The 17963-nt window shown below is 35.6% G+C and overlaps 1 protein-coding gene across 5 annotated transcripts in view; it reads left to right on the forward strand.

Moving 5' to 3' along the window:
• Positions 1-17963, forward strand: part of FERRY3 (FERRY endosomal RAB5 effector complex subunit 3) — a 46390-nt gene that overhangs the window by 5670 nt on the left and 22757 nt on the right. For 4 of the 5 annotated variants that reach the window (XR_013364420.1, XM_077871394.1, XM_077871396.1 and 1 more), the window contains exons 4-6: positions 8114-8295; positions 12626-12725; positions 12826-12947. Coding sequence is in view for 4 of the 5 variants with exons in the window: in XM_077871394.1 (XP_077727520.1) it covers positions 8114-8295; positions 12626-12725; positions 12826-12947 (404 nt within the window). In the remaining variant the exon portion in view is untranslated. The remainder of the gene's footprint in view (positions 1-8113; positions 8296-12625; positions 12726-12825; positions 12948-17963) is intronic. The other variant, XM_077871397.1, reaches the window with a different exon arrangement.

The following is a 17963-nucleotide window of genomic DNA, read 5'->3' on the forward strand; positions in this document are numbered from 1 at the left end:
CATAATACCCTCAGAGTTCCATCCATGTCGAAGCAAATGGTGGGTATTTGTCGTTTCTAATGACTGAGTAATATTGATGAGAATGAAGATACAACCAGTGAAAATCTTTGGGATACAGCAAAAGCAATCCTGAGGGGGAAATACATCGCAATACATCCAAAAACTGGAAAGAACTCAAATACAAAAGCTAACCTTATACCTAAAGGAGCTAGAGAAAAAAACAGCAAATAGATCCTACACCCAGCAGAAGAAGAGAGTTAATAAAGATTCGAGCAGAACTCAATGAAATTGAGACCAGAACAACTGTGGAACAGATCAACAAAACCAGGAGTTGGTTCACAAGATGCATTCTGATTTCTCTGAGTTGTAAAAAAAAATATATATATATATATGCATCTCAGAATTGATAAGATTAAATTGATGTTGAGAATCTACTACATGCCAGGTACTGGATATAAAACAGTGAGCAAGACAGACAGACACAAGATGAAATTTACATTTTAGTTAGAGAGCCAGAAACAAAACTACATAAACAGACAGATTCAATAATTGCAGACTATCATGAGTGAATTACATCCCACTTTAAGCAACTTGGCCTGTAAGAATTTGAAGATCAATTTTATGGGGTCATATTTTGTTGTTCAAAGCAGTTTGCTTCATGCCCCTTAAGGTTTCCTAGTATGTTTAAAAGATGACGCTATTTACATGTATTATCTTAAATGCTAAGAATACAGTTGTTACATTAAAAAAAGATATGCCTGTAATAATTACTATTTAAAGAAACCTAATCTTTCTGATGATAAAAGGGAATAAAGCTGTAAGATATAGTAAAAGAATAATTCCACTGAATTTATTCAAGCAGTACTTTTTGTACATCTAAAATGGGTTGGGTACACAGCTGAGGATAATAAGTCTGCCTTCAGGGAGCTTATAATCTAGTAGAAAGAGACAAATCTGTAGCCAGTAACACTGTGCAATCAGTGTTGGGATCAGGGTAAATGGGAGCATGTAGAGAAGTTGAGGGAAGAAGAGTGGTCAAGAGTTCTTGTAAAAAGCAGTCAATCCCTCTTATAGGATTGCTGTTGTTTTGATACAAAATCTGGAAGCAGAACCTCTTCTCGCTCCTAATTTTGTATAACCAAAGAGAAAACTTCACAGATGTTAGGTCAATAAATGCACAAGTGTTTATATTATCATAAAAAATTATTACCATATTCATTAACTTATGGTTTTCCTTATTCTTTTGTACATTATACATCCTAAAAATAGGAATTTGACTATCTACCAGATTAATGATTACAACAATAGTAATAGGAGTAATATTAATAAAACTAAGAACACTTTATACTTAGTCATTTAATCATAAGAATTACAGATTTATAGTGAATTAAAATCAACAAGCCTCAATTGAGCAAATACTCTGTCCTCACCCTCTGCAAATTTAGTAGATACATAGCACCTCTTGTTATTGAGTTCAGCTTTCTAGCAATGCCAGGATTCTAGAACTATAGTTGCTTGTTTGTTTTTAAAGAATTAAGGAAAGAAAGAGCAAAGAAGCTAATTCTAACAGTAAAAAAAGGAAATATTGGCTGTCAGGAAAATAACTGAAAGGACTCAAATATTGTTATACCCACTGGATGTATTTGGGCTGCCACTGGCTGTGAAAATTATAAAAGCCAAACAGCTAGTACAAGTTCAAGAAATGTAGAAATAGGTGACTAAAAAGAAGGAATTAAAATAGAAAAGGAAGCTATGTTGCAGATCGCCAAAGAACCGGCAGAGATTAGAAGCTGCTGGATTGTGATTAGAAGAATCCAAGTATGATGAGCAGCAGACCGTGATAGTGGAAGCAGAATGGAGTAGAGGATGGGACAGAAGAGGGCTAACGTATCGCTGTAGTATATGAATAAACAGTATTTCAGCAACCAGAGAATAACTGAGCCATCAGTAAAAAGTTGAAATAGCATAATGTTTACGGTAGTACTGATTACCCTGGTTATGAAGGAATGAGCTCCATTTACTATAAATGGACTTATTAGATATTTCAGATGCTAATATATTTAAATTGTGAATCTTTGCCTTAACCACCTTTTAACGAAGGTCTTTTTAAAATGTAGTATAGGAGCTCCTGGCTGGCTCAGTAGGAGGAGTTGTGCACCTCTGATCTAGATTACTAAAAAATAAATAAACTTAAAAGATTTTTTAAATAAAGATTGTAGTACACATTTGCTTGCTTTCTTAAACACAGTATATAAAATTCAGTTCTAACTTTGAAGACCCCAAATAATCATTATAAATATAAGTGATTATACCTTTAGGTGATACAGTGAGACATGGCTACAAGGGAGGATGGTCTGTCCCATCACTGCAGAGGTGTACGTTGCTGTTGTATAAGGAACTTCCATATGGAGGACCATTGTGTACTTTAATGGATGTACTTGCCTCGTATGGCAGGTTCTGATGGCCTACTAAAGTGTCTGTGACTCTTAATCCCTACTGTGTGGAGTAATTCTGTTTTCTTCTCTGTTTCCTTTTTTTGTTGACTGTCATAGAAGCTATTTCTAGGCATCTTGTTCTGTTTCCAGCCTCTAAGAATCTTATGTAGCTGTATCTTTTGCTATGGCATTAATTTTTTAAAATAATGAGAAGAGGCTTGGATAGTTAATGAAAGACAAATGGAGCCAGTTGTTGGCAAAATTGTGAAGTTGGCTATTTATTTTCGTTGGTGCCATAATCTTCCATTTCAGTATTCTCTTCTCAAGTCTCTTTGTATTCATCCATTCATCAAATGTGTACTGAGCTTCTGTTAGATATCAGATATTATGTTAGGCACTTGGGATAAGCAAAAACAAAATAGACACAGTTCTTACCTTCAGAGTATACAGACTGACAGCAGATATTTAAAATTAAATGCAGTGGAATGCGATGAGTGCTATGATATGAGACAGAGTGCTAGGAGAGTACAGAGTAGGTATACCTATTTTAGTCTAGAGTATGTCAGGAAAGCTTCCTCCAGGAAAGAAAAATTGAGTTGAGACCTGAAAGATTAGTTGGAAATAGGTGAAAGGTATATGGTGGGAGAGTATAGAAAGAATATCCTAGGCAAAGGGTGAGGTGAGAGAGCCCATGACACATTAGAAAAACTGAAAGAAGTTCAGAATGGCCAAGAAAGAGTCTTGCACACCACCTTGGGTTTTGAATTTATGCCAAAGATAATGAGCAGCTTTAAAAGAGTTGGGCAGCCCCGGTGGCGCAGTGGTTTAGCGCTGCCTGCAGCCCGGGGTTTGACCCTGGGGACCCTGGATCGAGTCCCACATCGGGCTCCCTGCATGGAGCCTGCTTCTCCCTCTGCCTCTGCCTCTCTCTCTCTCTCTCTCTCTCTCTCTCTCTCGGTCTCTATGAAAAATAAATAAAATCATTAAAAAAGAGAGAGAGAGAGTTTAGCAGGGCAGCGAGGGTGGCTCAGCGATTTAGTGCCGCCTTCAGCCCAGGGCATGATCCTGGAGACCCCATATTGAGTCCCACGTCGGGCTCCCTGCATGGAGCCTGCTTCTCCCTCTGCCTGTGTCTCTGCCTTTCTCTCTCTCTCTCTCACTCTCTCTCCTTCTCTCCCCTCTCTGTGTATTCTCATGAATAAATAAAATCTTTTTAAAAAAAAGTTTAGCAGAGTAAGATGATTATCATATTTGCACTTCAGGAACAGTTCAGTGCATCAGGGTGAAAAGTTTATCCTGCAAGGGAGAAATATTAGAATAAGTTAGAAGACTGTTGTAGTTAGGGAAGAAATGATGAAAGCTTAGTCTAGAGTAATGATAGTAGAGATAAAGAGAAGATAACTTTCCATTCATATATTTGTTTATTCAGCAAACATTGTGTGTTGATCCTGTGCTAGGCACTGGGGATATATCAACATAATATCAAATCTGATCCTTATTCCCATGTAATGGTAATGAAAAAAAAACAGTTAATAAGTACATAAATTATAATTTTCAAAATGTTACTAAGGAAATGAGTGCCATCCTAGAGAACCATGAAGGAGAAGATATGGGTTGGGAGAACCTAATTTATATGGGATTAAAGAACTCTTCTCTAAGGTGGTAATATTTAAGCTGATACTCAAAGATAAAAGATTACTTGGCTCAGATTTCTGGCTTAGACAACTGAGGAAATGGTGGCTCCCTTCACATGAGCTCCTTTTACCTGAGAAGCAAATTTCAGTGTAAAGGATATGTGAAGTGCCTACAAGACACCCATGTGGAGATACCTCATAAGCACTTAGCTGTGTACACCTGGCACTCAGGAAAGATGATTGGATTGGAGACATGGGTATGGGAGTCATTCATACATAGATGAATTGTGAAGTCATGGAATGAATGTAATTGCCCAAAGTGATTATGTAGAAGGAGAATAGTACATGCCTGCTCAGAATCCCAATGAAACCCTGTATTATAATTGTCTATTATCTATTGACTTATCTATATCTCCTATTTGTGTGGATAGCCATCTGAAAATGTATAGTGTATTCTCTGCTATAGCTCTGGCACCTCGCCCAGTGCCTGAAAATAACAGTTCTTTGGTATGGGTTGAATAGATGGTATAGAAGGGTGGCAAAAAAAAAAAAAAAAAAAAAAAGGAGAAGAAGATGTAAGAATATACAAATAAATGAACGCACTAATACTTAAGGGATGAATAGAGAAAAAAGACTGCAAAGGGAAGAGAGGAATTGGCCCAGGAAGTAGAAAGAAAACAGGAGATTATGGTCTCATGAAAGTTGAGAAAAAAGAGATGCCAAGAAGGAAGGAATAGTCCATAATGTCAAATGCTTCCAAAAAAATGAAGTGAGGAAAAGACTCAAAGATGTCCATTGGGTTTATCAAGTAATCTTATCTGTGGCAGGATCAGTTTTTAATGGATTGCCGGAGCTGAAACTAGATTTCAGTGACTTTAAGAATGTGTGGAAGTGTGGAAATAGAATGAGTATAGATAGCACAAGAAGCTTGCTTGCATAGAAAAGAAGGATGAGACACTTGTAAAATAAGAACACAAGGTCAGAGGTTTGTTTACAATGGTAGAGATGAAGACTAGAACAGATAGAATCCAGAACTCAAGTAGATACTTAATCTTGCCTGGGAGGAGGGACACTTCCTTGGTTATGGCAGAAAGGAAGGAGAAAAAGATGGATATAGATTCTCAAAAGTTTACTGCTTTAGTAGCAGGGAGTTTGAGGACATTTTCTTCTAACTGCTTCTACTTTATCTGGGAAATAAAAGACAGGCCACATGTTTAGATGAGGTGGGGAACTGATGACACAGTTGGATATTTGAAGAGAGAACTGACTAGAAAAACATAGGATTACAAGGGCATCACTGAAGGGAAAGGGAAATCTGTCATCATAAACTTTACAGTTTTGTAGTTTTTCTGCTGCAGCGTTCTACAGCCTGACTGCAGGCACAGGAGAGGAGTAAGATTAGAGTTTTGTTAGGTGGGCAAGAGAAAGGGATCAGTCAAGAGATTTGAGGATTTTGGCAAGACAATATTTGAATGCTAGACCATTTCCTAACTACTTAAGGAATAAAGTGAAGCTGGGCAGGACTTAATGCTTGGTAAAATAAATATAAGTAGGTGGATCTGTGCAGTGGAGATCCTGATGAGGTTAAAGAACCAATTACCTGGGAGTAATTGAATGTGAATCTTGATTGGATGTTATAGTCAGAGACTGAATGTTTCAATTTTAGAGGCTGAGCTGTTCCTGGGGATGATACAGAATGGGTGATTGGAGGGAGCAGAAGACTTAGTAAAGATAAGTTCAGGGAAGCAAGAGACAGGGCATTGGATTGGGTTATCCACACGGACATCCAAGTAACCCAGGCTGATGGCAGGAGGTGGAACAGAAAGGAGGAAGTCTGTGAACTCGGAGCCAAAGCTTGATGCGGGGAAGGTGGAGGTGGAGACATAATGGCCTGGACATGAAATAGTTTTCTCTCTGCAGACCTTTACTCATTGTCCCTATTCCCCTCAGCCATCACAATTCCGTTCCTAGTATCCTCTCTCCTGAGGGAATGGCATGAGTTATGTTAGGGAAAATTCTGTTTAGTGCTTCTACCTATTCATAGGGCTTGCTCTACACTTGAGTTTTAAATTGATGCTGCCAGTTATTGTAGTTAAGCTGATCTGGTTAGTGGGATTCCTGAATATCTGATCTGGTACTATGTATGGGCAAGCAGATCCCAATGATCTCTTACAGGCTCCTGTACAAAGTTTTAGCCTGAACCTGAAGTGAATTTTTAACTAAGCTTAAGTTGCATGGGCTGTTTAAATCCTTAGAGCAGTTACCAGAATGTGCTTTCAAGTTTTCAGAGGCATTAGGGCAGGTAAAATCCATGTTCAGATTTCAGCTAGTCACCTTAAACTCTTCCCTTCTGAACTGGCAGTTGATTGAAGTATGAGTGAGAGAAAACAAGGGGGAAAGGTTTACCTACTGATTGACAGGGTTCAAGATACCTGTTTCTGTGATTTGTCCACTTGTTTTATTTTTAGGTAAATTATTACTCTGAGTTATGTCACTGGTTACAATTTTTAATATTTTCATTGGTAAGAAAAGGGAAGAGTTCAGATTGTTCTTTTTTTTTTTTTTTTAGATCTTTTTTTTACAGGTGTTTGTCTCCAAAGATCAATAATGGAAAAAACATTAAATCCTTTGTGTTATTTCTACTTTTGCCATTAAATTGTATGGTCTTTGGCAAAAGACTGCTCAATCATTTTTCTCACCTATAAAGCATTGTGTCTGTCTGATGTATTGACATATGTCAGGTCCTTGGGACAGGTGTCTAGACCTCCCCAGATGGATTTATGTGCACACTTCCCTGGATGGATCTGCGTGTGTGCGAGGGTATCCCCATTTTGCCTCTTCCCATGTTTCTGTTTTTCTTGTTTACCAGTATTTACTCAGTCCTTTATCAGTTTGATAGCTACTGTTTTTCATATTCTTAAAAGCATATTAAGAGATTTCATATTCTTAAAAGCATTTTATTTTTTTAATTTAAATTCAATTAGCCAACATTATTAGTTTCAGATGTAGTGTTCAGTAATTTATCAGTTGCATATAACACCCAGTACTCATCACATCATGTGTCTTCCTTAATGCCATTACTCAATTACCCCATCTCCTCACTCCTCTCTCCTCCAGCAGGCTGCAGTTTGCTTACTATGGTTAAGAGTCTCTTGTGGTTTTTCTCCCTTAAGAAGAATGCAGAATACTAGAAAAAGTCAAAATAAGAAAATTGCATAGGTTTGTCTTGCCTCGATGTAAAATCCTACACATGAATTGGGTTTTCATTGTCATTGCATCACTAAACATGTGACTACATATGTAGACAATATATGTAACCTCATTTTCTTTTTATTAAAGATTTTATTTATTTACTCATGAGAGACACAGAGAGAGAGAGAGAGAGAGAGAGAAAGAGGCAGAGACACAGGCAGAGGGAGAAGCAGGCTCCATGTGGGGAGCCTGATGTGGGACTCAATCCCGGGTCTCCTGGATCATGCCCTGAGCATGATGCTTAACTGCTGAGCCACCCAGGGATCCCTGTAACCTCATTTTCTAAATGTATATTCTATAAAACCTTTTTAGCAGTGTATTTTTTAATAATTAGAAGCTTTTTTCTAATTATAATAATATAATATAAAGGTCATCATAAATTCCACTCTCCTGAAACAGCCACCATTAGCATTTTGTTGGTCATCTTCGTGTGTGTCTGTGTGCGTTATTTTACAGAAATGAGATCATAGCATCCTTAATTTTTTTTTTCAACAAGGGGCACTTCCTATCCCTTCCTTCACATTAGCACCCCTTGCTCATCCCTGCCTCTAGGTGACTCATTACAACTTAGTTTATATCTTTCCATATTTTTTGTATACTTAAATAATCCTCTATAACCTATATAATCCTATATAACCTATATAACCTTATATATGTACACATATGTAAATAGGAGGTCTCTATCCGTGTCTGATGTACAAAAATGGATTCGTAATATAGTTACTCGTCTAGTAGCATAGTAAATGAAAATGCCGTATCATGATTTAAGAATGTCTGTGTGTCATCTTGTAGACCACCTTAGAGCATGCAAGGCCTGAAGAGCCCAGCTGGGATGAAGATTTTGCAGATGTATACCATGACCTAATCCACTCTCCGGCCTCTGAAACTCTCCTAAATTTGGAACATAATTACTTTGTTAGTATCTCAGAACTGATTGGTGAAAGAGATGTGGAGCTGAAAAAATTACGAGAGAGGTATTTCAAATTTCTTGCACTATCATAATTAAATGTTCCATTGTCAGATATGATGGCTGCATAACAATTGGTTTTCATTTAATTGTAAAACTAGAGAATAAAATAGAAAAAAATTCTCTAATATCAGAAACTAATTTTCTTCTGTGTTTCAATGTATAATTCCAACTGGGAAGTCCTCAGAGGTTTATAAAACTTCTCAAGTGATTTACCTGAATAACTAATGGAGGCTTTAGATATTATTTCTAATAAGAGCAATAGTTTACCTCTTATTGAAGATTTGCTCTGTTCTAGGCCATGTGCAAAGTGCTTCAGATGATTGTCTTAGCCTGCTTAGATGCTGTAACAAAACGCCATAGACTAAATGGCTTAAACGAGAGATATTTATATCTCCCAGTTCTGGAGGTAGGTCCTTCAAGGTCAAGATGCCAGCAGATTTGGTATCTGGAAGACCCATCTCCTGGCTTATAGACTGGTGCCTTCTCAGTGTGCACTCCCATGGCCTTCACTCATTGTGTGGTCCTGATGCATCTCTTCCAGAGAGAGAGCTCTAGACAGTAATTCCATGAGGGCTCCAACCTCATGACTTCATTGAAACCTATTAGGCCCCACTTCCAAATATCATCACATTGGGGATTAGAGTTGCAACATACAAATTTGGGGGGACACAAACATGCAGTCCATAACAGATGCTCTATCTTGTTTGATTCTTACCACAACCCTACTATTATCACCCCTTTTACAGATGAGGAAAATGAGGCTTAAATAAGTTAAATAACTTGTCTGAGAACAAGCTGGAATTTGAAGTCAGAGCTCCACTCCAAAGCTTTTAACCACTTAACCATGCTCTATCCCTATTCAGAACCTATTTAAACCCTATTATCACCAACTTCATGGTCTCCTTCAGTTCATTTTTATAAGTTTATTTACATAATGGGAAAATATAGCACTAGTATTATTCCAAGACATTTTAATTCTATCTTAATTCATTGCAGACGGTATTGCAAACAATGCTTTTGTGATTCATTTTTTTCCCTTCAGAGTAAGTAAAAAATTGCTAGCATCATTTATTTTAAAACATGACTTTCCAGATTGCTTCCTAGCAGTTCTACAAAAATGTAATAATAATCAGGATATGCTTCTTCTAGACAATCCATTTTAATCTAGCTTATGGTAATTACCTTATAAAAACATTCACTTAGGACTTACATGGCATTAAGATGTTTTGAGTGGCTGATGTGAAATCTCTTTGATTGTACAGTACAGTAGGACCTGAAATCACATGTATTTTTTGTGACTAACTTGATACTCTGTCTCAAGGTAGTAAATTTAAAATGATGTACTGGTTTGCTTCTGGTTCTCGTTTGCTTTTCATTGGAAAACTTTGGGACTAGCAAGATGAGAATAATCTGTTACTTTGAGGGTTGTCACAGTTAAGAAAATTTAAAATACAAAAATCATAAGCAAATGGATTTAATAATTTTTTCCTGAAAAATACTTTTCTCTGTGCCAGATCAGCATTTTTACTGTATTGCATAAATTCAAACATTTTTATAACAATTCTACTCTCTTCACCTTTTATTTTCCTATCCAGTAAAATATTAGAACTGTCCCTGTCAGAAAGAACTTGATATTTTGACTTTTGTCACGCCATATGGATTTAGCTTTGCTGATCAGCTGTATCGAGGCAGTTTATTCCTTTCTACATGAGATACCAGTGGTATGCATAGTTGCCACCAGCTAAAGAGTTTAAGCTGTGTCCCTGAGGGAGACAAAAATTTGATTTTTTTTTTTTTAGTCCTTTAGTATGTAGCCAGTAAAACTGTGAATTTATTTTTTAGAACAAGAATGAAATATAGATGAAAGTATATATGGAAGTAGAATTATCTAATACCTAATTACTTTCTGTTGAACTTCATTTATTTGTTTTTTTCCTACCAAGGCTTCAAATAATATAACCGTCAACTCATTCTGAATCTACTCTTGAATCCCAGGTTTTCTGGTACTGTCCTCATTCTACCTATTTAGGTATATTAAAAATTTTTCAGCTTGGCTATCCATAGTCCATATCAATAGCCATGACCAGTACTTTCATTTAGCTGGTCAGCTACTCTGAATGTGGCCAACTTTGCTACCTACTCAACTGCACCTCACAGAAAATTCCATTTCTGGCCATCAGTATTCTAAATCAGAAGATTCCTAGCCATGTGATTCTTCACCTTTTGGGAAGCTGCATTAACTTACGAATTATCTGCGTTTACTGATACTTCATACCTCTTTTTTCTATTGTGGAATAGCTTTTTAGTAGGAGTTTGTTTGGATTTATGTTATTTATTGAGATGTCCTTTGGCCCAATTTCTTGAAGAGGTTTTGCTTTTTTTTTTTTTCTTTTAAACATAAACAATATTCAAATACATTTATTTTGACAGTAGTTTGTAGTTTATTCTCCACACACCCAAACTATTAGCTTGAAAGGGAAAAATAAGTTATGTTCCTTCTGAGGTAGGTAATTGTAAAGGTGAACAGTATAACTTAAGGCTAGTTGGAATTCATTGGTATCTGTGGAAGTTCACGAAATTCATTTACCCAATGCATGAGCAGAAGTGACACATTTTCCTATTTCTCTTTTCATTTTAATCCTACTTTACATCTTTAAAAGACAGTTTCTCAGCCACAGCATAATCGTTTTTTTCTGTTTGTTTTTTTGTTGTTGTTGTTATAAGACTGTTAGCTTTTTCTAAGTGTCTTCAAGATAATTTTCAGATTGTTAGAATTGTCAGACCTGACATACTGAGCCAATATCTAGTTAGATAGACTAGATAATAAAATTCCCTTTGATCTTAATCTGAGAAAATGCATATTGTATCATTAACTATATCATAAGCTACTTTCACTTCTGACATGTTTAGCATGAAATAAATGTTCATGGAATTTCTTTTGTTGAATTATTTATTTGTCTTTTTTTCCTTGCTATTAATTTGCTGCTGTTAGCAAACCAGATTTAAGGTAGAAATATTTTAAAGATATTTATTTATTGATATTTAAAGATCTTGAATCTTTAAAACTTAAAAATGGCAATGATACCTTTTATCCACTAGAGGGAACATGCATAATGTAAAATATTAATCTATTTATATCAAAGTTTGTATTTATAACTGTTTAGCAATTCTTTCTGCTTTAAATAAAAATCTCACTTGCAAGCACCTGGTCCCCAATAGTTATAAAAAGTTAATGAGGTCATCTGCATTAGAATTAAGTAGAAACTAAATGGTCTTGAATACTTAATCCTAGAAATCAAATCTAGAAATGTATAAATGTATAACATATAAATGAGTTTTATTTATCATATGCATATAAGTGTCTTAATTAGTTGTTATAAGTAAGCATAAGATCTCTTTTAAAAGTAATTAAATTAATTAGAGTGACAGTAAAATCCTTTTAGTTCATGTCTTTATTCTTTCCACATTTGTTTGAAGTATATTTTAGAACAAACTTTTTAAAGACACTTATATTTGAAGATAATATTTTAATTTGAAATTTTTTTAAGAACTTAAAATATAACATACAGAAAAGACAAACTGTAGGTGTACCTTTCATTACATTTTTATAAAGTGAGCATACCCATGTAACCGTCACTAAGCTCAAGAAATGAAGTATTTTCAGCACTGCAGAAGGCCCAGCTAGTCACAGCCCCTCTCTCCCATAAATAACTGGTGTCTGAACTTCTAACATCAGTGATTAGTTTTTCTTCTGGGAAAACCATGTTTAATTTCTGCACAGATGAAGAAGATAAGACTAAAACATATCTTTAGAATATATGTTATATATTCCCCCATAAAGAGAACTTTGTGACTTAATTACCAGTTTGATTCTTAGAACCTAATTGACAGCTTCAGGCAATACTGTAAGCTAACTTTCAAAGTTTGAAGTCACTTTAACTCCTGTGCATATAAGTAGAAAATGTATTAAAGCTGAAGTTGTGGAGTATCTTCTTTGAGGAAATCTGCAGATGAGAAAGGAGTCTAGTTTCAAACATTAGTCATGGAAATTGAAAGATTGCCTAGATTTTGACTGCTGATTTCACTTATGCATTAAATTTAGATAAAGATTTAGCTGTACAAATGATGTGTTATATGACCTTATCAGTATTCCCACATCCCCATTTCCAAGGCTTCAAAGTGCTTTCCAGGTATTACAGTTGATTGCCATTGCTGGACATATTCCTATAAATGAAAAATTTTATTTTTGCTTTGTAGAGGTTGTTCAGTGAATCGAGTGGCCATACCCCTTAAAGACTTTATGAGTATGTCTGATGCACTCATTTATGTTTTAGACAAGGCATCGAAATGGAAAAAGTGATGCAGGAATTGGGAAAATCACTGACCGATCAAGATGTAAACTCACTGGCTGCTCAGCATTTTGAATCCCAGCAAGTAAGTGAAATACAGTGATTTTTAGATATATAGTTACATTTTGTTTTTACTTATGTTTGTAAAAAAAAAATTCACCACTTGGTATACTCTTTCTTTTTAGGACTTAGAAAATAAATGGTCCAATGAATTAAAACAATCAACTGCCATCCAAAAGCAAGAGTATCAGGAATGGGTGATAAAACTTCATCAAGACCTAAAAAACCCCAACAACAGCTCCCTCAGGTATTACCATCTATTGTTCTTATCGGATGAAAGTTCATTGTTAGTAAGAGTTTTTGTGTATTGTAAAATTGAACCTTTTAGTCGTAACTATTTTTAGGTTACCAATAACAGTTCAAGATAATTTTATATTTCTAACACCTTTGGTGTTATCTGGAATTATGTGGATTATTTGAGAGAGGGGTTAATTGGTTGGCTTAAAATAGTGATTTCCCCTCCCTAGAACTTAGCTATAAATCTCTTAAGTGTATATACCTAAATACCCCAACTACTATCTCTTGTTTGTTTTAAATTGGCTTCTGTTCAGTGCAATAAGCATTGGCCAAATACATCTTAAATGCAATGCACTATCTAAGCAGAAAACCAAAGATGATGCCTATGTATGTGGAGCTTATATTCTAGAGAGACAGACCTATAAATAAAATAATGCTGTGTAGAATGATGTGTGCAGTAATAGAAGTGTATACAAGGTAGAAAAGGAGAATAGAGGACTTCTTTAATTCATAACTTGTACGGCACCTGATGACCTAAATGCATTATATTTCTTTTCTTTTTTTTAATAATAAATTTATTTTTTATTGGTGTTCAATTTGCCAACATACAGGATAACACCCAGTGCTCATCCCATCAAGTGCCCCCTCAGTGCCCGTCACCCATTCACCCCCACCTTCCCCCCTCCTCCCCTTCCACCACCCCTAGTTCGTTTCCCAGAGTTAGGACTCTTTATGTTCTGTCTCCCTTTCTGATATTTCCTACCCATTTCCTCTCCCTTCCCTTCTATTCCCTTTTACTATTATTTATATTCCTCAAATGAATGATACCATATAACATTTGTCCTCCTATTGACTTATTTCACTCAGCATAATAACCTCCAGTTCCATCCACGTTGAAGCAAATGGTGGGTATTTGTCATTTCTAATGGCTGAGTAATATTCCATTGTATACATAGACCACAGCTTCTTTATCCATTCATCTGTCAGTGGGCACCAAGGCTCCTTCCACAGTTTGGCTGTTGTGGACATTGCTGCTATAAACATTGGGGTGCAGGTGTCCCAGCGTTTCATTGCATCTGAATCTTTGGGGTAAATCCCCAACAGTGCAATTGCTGGGTCGTAGGGCAGGTATATTTTTAACTCTTTGAGGAACCTCCACACAGTTTTCCAGAGTGGCTGCACCAGTTCACCTTCCCACCAACAGTGTAAGAGGGTTCCCTTTTCTCCGTATCCTCTCCAACATTTGTGGTTTCCTGCCTTGTTAATTTTCCCCATTCTCACTGGTGTGAGGTGGTATCTCATTGTGGGTTTGATTTGTATTTCCCTGATGGCAAGTGATGCAGAGCATTTTCTCATGTGCGTGTTGGCCATGTCTATGTCTTCCTCTGTGAGATTTCTGTTCATGTCTTTTGCCCATTTCATGATTGGATCGTTTGTTTCTTTGGTGTTGACATTATATTTCATATATTGCCCTAGAGCTCGACAGTGCCTATGTTATTTCCTGGTTGTATACTCGTATGTTTGAGAATTTCTTTCTAAAAAAAAAAAAAAAAAAAAAAAGAGAGAGAGAATTTCTTTCTTTCAAATCTTAAAATATATTCAACTGGAAATGTTCCTAGTATAGTGTAATAATCCTATTCCCAGTATTTGCCTGATATTTGCCCTAAACATTTAGAAATAGCATTTTATTTATATAATGTTGGTCTCCCCTACTAGTCTTGCCTTGAAGTTGAAAGTCATGTCTGTTTTTTTCTACTGTTGTATACTCAGATCCTTGCCAAGGGTCTACCTCTTAATATAAGAAGCACATAAGACCTGCTCAATAGTTATAGGATGGGTGGACCATAGGCAGATGGATGAATTATCACTAAGCTGTTTGTCTGATTTCTATATCACCTCTTACCCAAACATTATAATCTTTCATTTGCCTTATTTTCTCCTAGACAACACCTTAGAAATATTTAAACAATTTTTTATGATTAGAAATGGAATAGGGATCCCTGGGTGGTGCAGCGGTTTAACGCCTGCCTTTGGCCCAGGGCGTGATCCTGGAGACCCGGGATCGAATCCCACGTCGGGCTCCCGGTGCATGGAGCCTGCTTCTCCCTCTGCCTATGTCTCTGCCTCTCTTTCTCTCTCTGTGTCTCTGTGTGACTATCATAAATAAATAAAAATTTTTAAAAAATAAAAATAAATAAATAAATAAATAAAAAAGAAATGGAATAACATCCTTGATACCAACATATTTGACTATACTCTTCATTTCAAATAAAAATAATAAAAATTTTTAAAAATAATGAATGTAATACAAAGGGGGAAGTGGATAGAAAGATGGGTTGGGAACATCTGTATCCTATAATGTACAATGGTGTTTCTCAAACTGCTGGCTGCAGTCTGTTGGGACCATTCTAGATTCTTTACTTTCCAGTCAGACTTTTAAAAACAGCAATAAAATGAAATGAAATGGAACGGAGTACAGCAGAGTAGAATAAGAAAAAAAATAGAAAAGCACATCATGCATGAAGTTTTCCATAAATAAATGTGTGTATTAAGCCAGAATATAAAGTATATACTGTATGTTGTGATCAGAAATGTGGAGAGTCACACATTTCAGGAAGCTGAGAAAGCCCCTTGTTTAAACATTATATCTTGCTTTGCTGCTCTAGTTTCCGAAATTCAATCTCTAGAATCAATTCCATTGTATACATATTGGACGTTAGCTGACACTACTTTTACAAATAGTCCTAGGAAAAGAATGTTTTTACTGTGACTTTGTCAGTTTTTCTTTTCTCTTTTTTTGTCATTAATTTTTTAGATTTTAGTTAAATTCAGTTAATTAACATATAATGTATTATTGATTTCTAAGGTAGGGTTTTGCTTTTCTTTTAATAGCAATTTCCTTGGGCAACGGAAACTTATGTTCAACTCAACTCCATATAGAATTCCTATAAGAAGTTGATAAAAGTGGCAATTTATTTTTAGCCATTATTTTTGCTTTTTTAAAACAGCTAATCTGAAACTAATGATGTACCATAAGTTGGCTAATTGACTTTAAATTTTTTAAAAAATTACGATACTAAGAAGAAGAAAAAGTTAGGCCTACTGAAGGGTAAATTATACAAATTAAAATTTATCTCTTTTCAATTTACATTTAGATGAGTTTTGACAAACTTAACTGTCATGAAATCGTCACTACATTCAAGATACGGCATTTCACTTTTCTACCTTTATAACTTACTCCTTTCTTCTTCCCAGCTTATGTCAACCTGCTCTGATTTTTCTGTCCCTGCAGTTTTCATTTTTTTTCAGAATGTCTTTTAAGTAGAATCAAACTGTTACAAGCAGTTTGTGTTTTACTTTCACTTATCATAATGCTTTTATGACTTATTCATGTTTCATTTATGAATGGTTCTTTTTTTTTATTGCTCACTAGTATTCTAGAAATTTTATATAAAGTAAGTATTCATGTTATATATTGTTTCATATACATCATATATAAGGAAATATACTGTAAAATAATGAATAAATATGTCTTATGTATATGATGATGTATAGTTCTGTTTTTCTTATAAGATCTTCATTTGGTTTTGGCATCAGGGTAATGGTGGTGTCATAAAATGAGTTGGTGATCTGCTGATGAGCCTGTCAAAGGAATTGATATTTGTGATCATCAATCTGATGTCATGTTTTTATTTCTAGTACTTAAATTTCCTTTCTCTTTTTGCTGAAATTCCATATGTGTCCTTGTGCATTGTTTTCCAATAGATCTTTTAGCATAGTTGTCATCATTATGTGAAAGTCTTTTTCTTTGCAACTCAGTATCTGGGTCATCTCTCAGTCTGTGTCTGTTAATTGCTTTATCTCTTGACAATGAGTTATTTGTTTCTTTTGCTTACGTTTTTGGGGTCTCTCTCTCTCTCTTTTTTTTAAAAGATAAATGTTGGAAATTGTGTGTAAGACTAAGATAAATAATACTTATGTCCAGAAATGAACAGGGCCTTAATGTGAAGGTCATGTCAACCTAGTCAGTAGTTGAGCTGAGTTTGGTTTCTGTTCCTTCAGTGATACCACAGGCTTCACTTTCTACTATAGTAAGCTGCTGCCTGGTACTTAGAGTGGGGTTTTGGGTTCTTGAAGATTTTTCCTTGTCATTCTCTTCCATCCTCTGCTTTTAGGAGTCTTGCAGGCCTGTGCCACAGCATGAGGTCTCTCTCGATGCTGTTGTTCTCTCTATGCTGTTTTAACAACAATAGACCATTATTGTTTGTGACTTTGGTGCTAGACTCATAGTTGGGGGTAGGAAACAGGTCTTTGTTGTCTTTTTCAAGCTTCAGTCTTGGGCACTTCCCATATATTTGGGGCTTGGGTTTGGAGCATTCTTAGCATTTCTACCTGTGCCACTGAAAGGTCTCTCTTGTCTCCTGCACTCTTCAGTGTTTCCTTGGAAACACCTGGTGGAGGCCAATGGAAAAGAATTTGCAAGTACATGCAAACTTCCCTTGTGCCTGAGGCTCATAGCTATTCTAAATTTACACGCTAGCCCATGCTTGGCCTTTAAGAGTTCATTAATATTTTAGCGATTTCTTCTTACCTTCTTAAATTACAGCAACTCCTTTCTACCATGCTCTGTCCAAAATGAAAACTATGTCTCCTGTCTGCCCTTGGAGGGGTTTTACACTTTAGAATTGAGTTTACTTGGTTGCCATGTTACCTCAAATTTCAGAAAAGTTATGATTTTATAGATTATCTGACTTTTTCTTATTGTTAGGGTGGGAACAACACTTTCTTGTGGCTTTTCGCATCCTACAATAAGGAAGTTTTATTAATATAAATTTATTTTTATGTTTTAGTTTGCCACATAAACTAATAAAGTTAGTGAATCTAATGTAACCTGTTTGGAATAACCCCAAAAATGTAGTCGAAAATGACTATCATAGACTTAGATCATCTTCATACCATGAAATTTGAATTTACAGTTATACAATCATACAGCACCTATTTGGAAACCTTTTCGGCAAATAAGCAA

This window comes from Canis aureus, chromosome 25 (genome assembly GCF_053574225.1).
Source record: "Canis aureus isolate CA01 chromosome 25, VMU_Caureus_v.1.0, whole genome shotgun sequence".
Taxonomy (NCBI): Eukaryota; Metazoa; Chordata; class Mammalia; order Carnivora; family Canidae; genus Canis; species Canis aureus.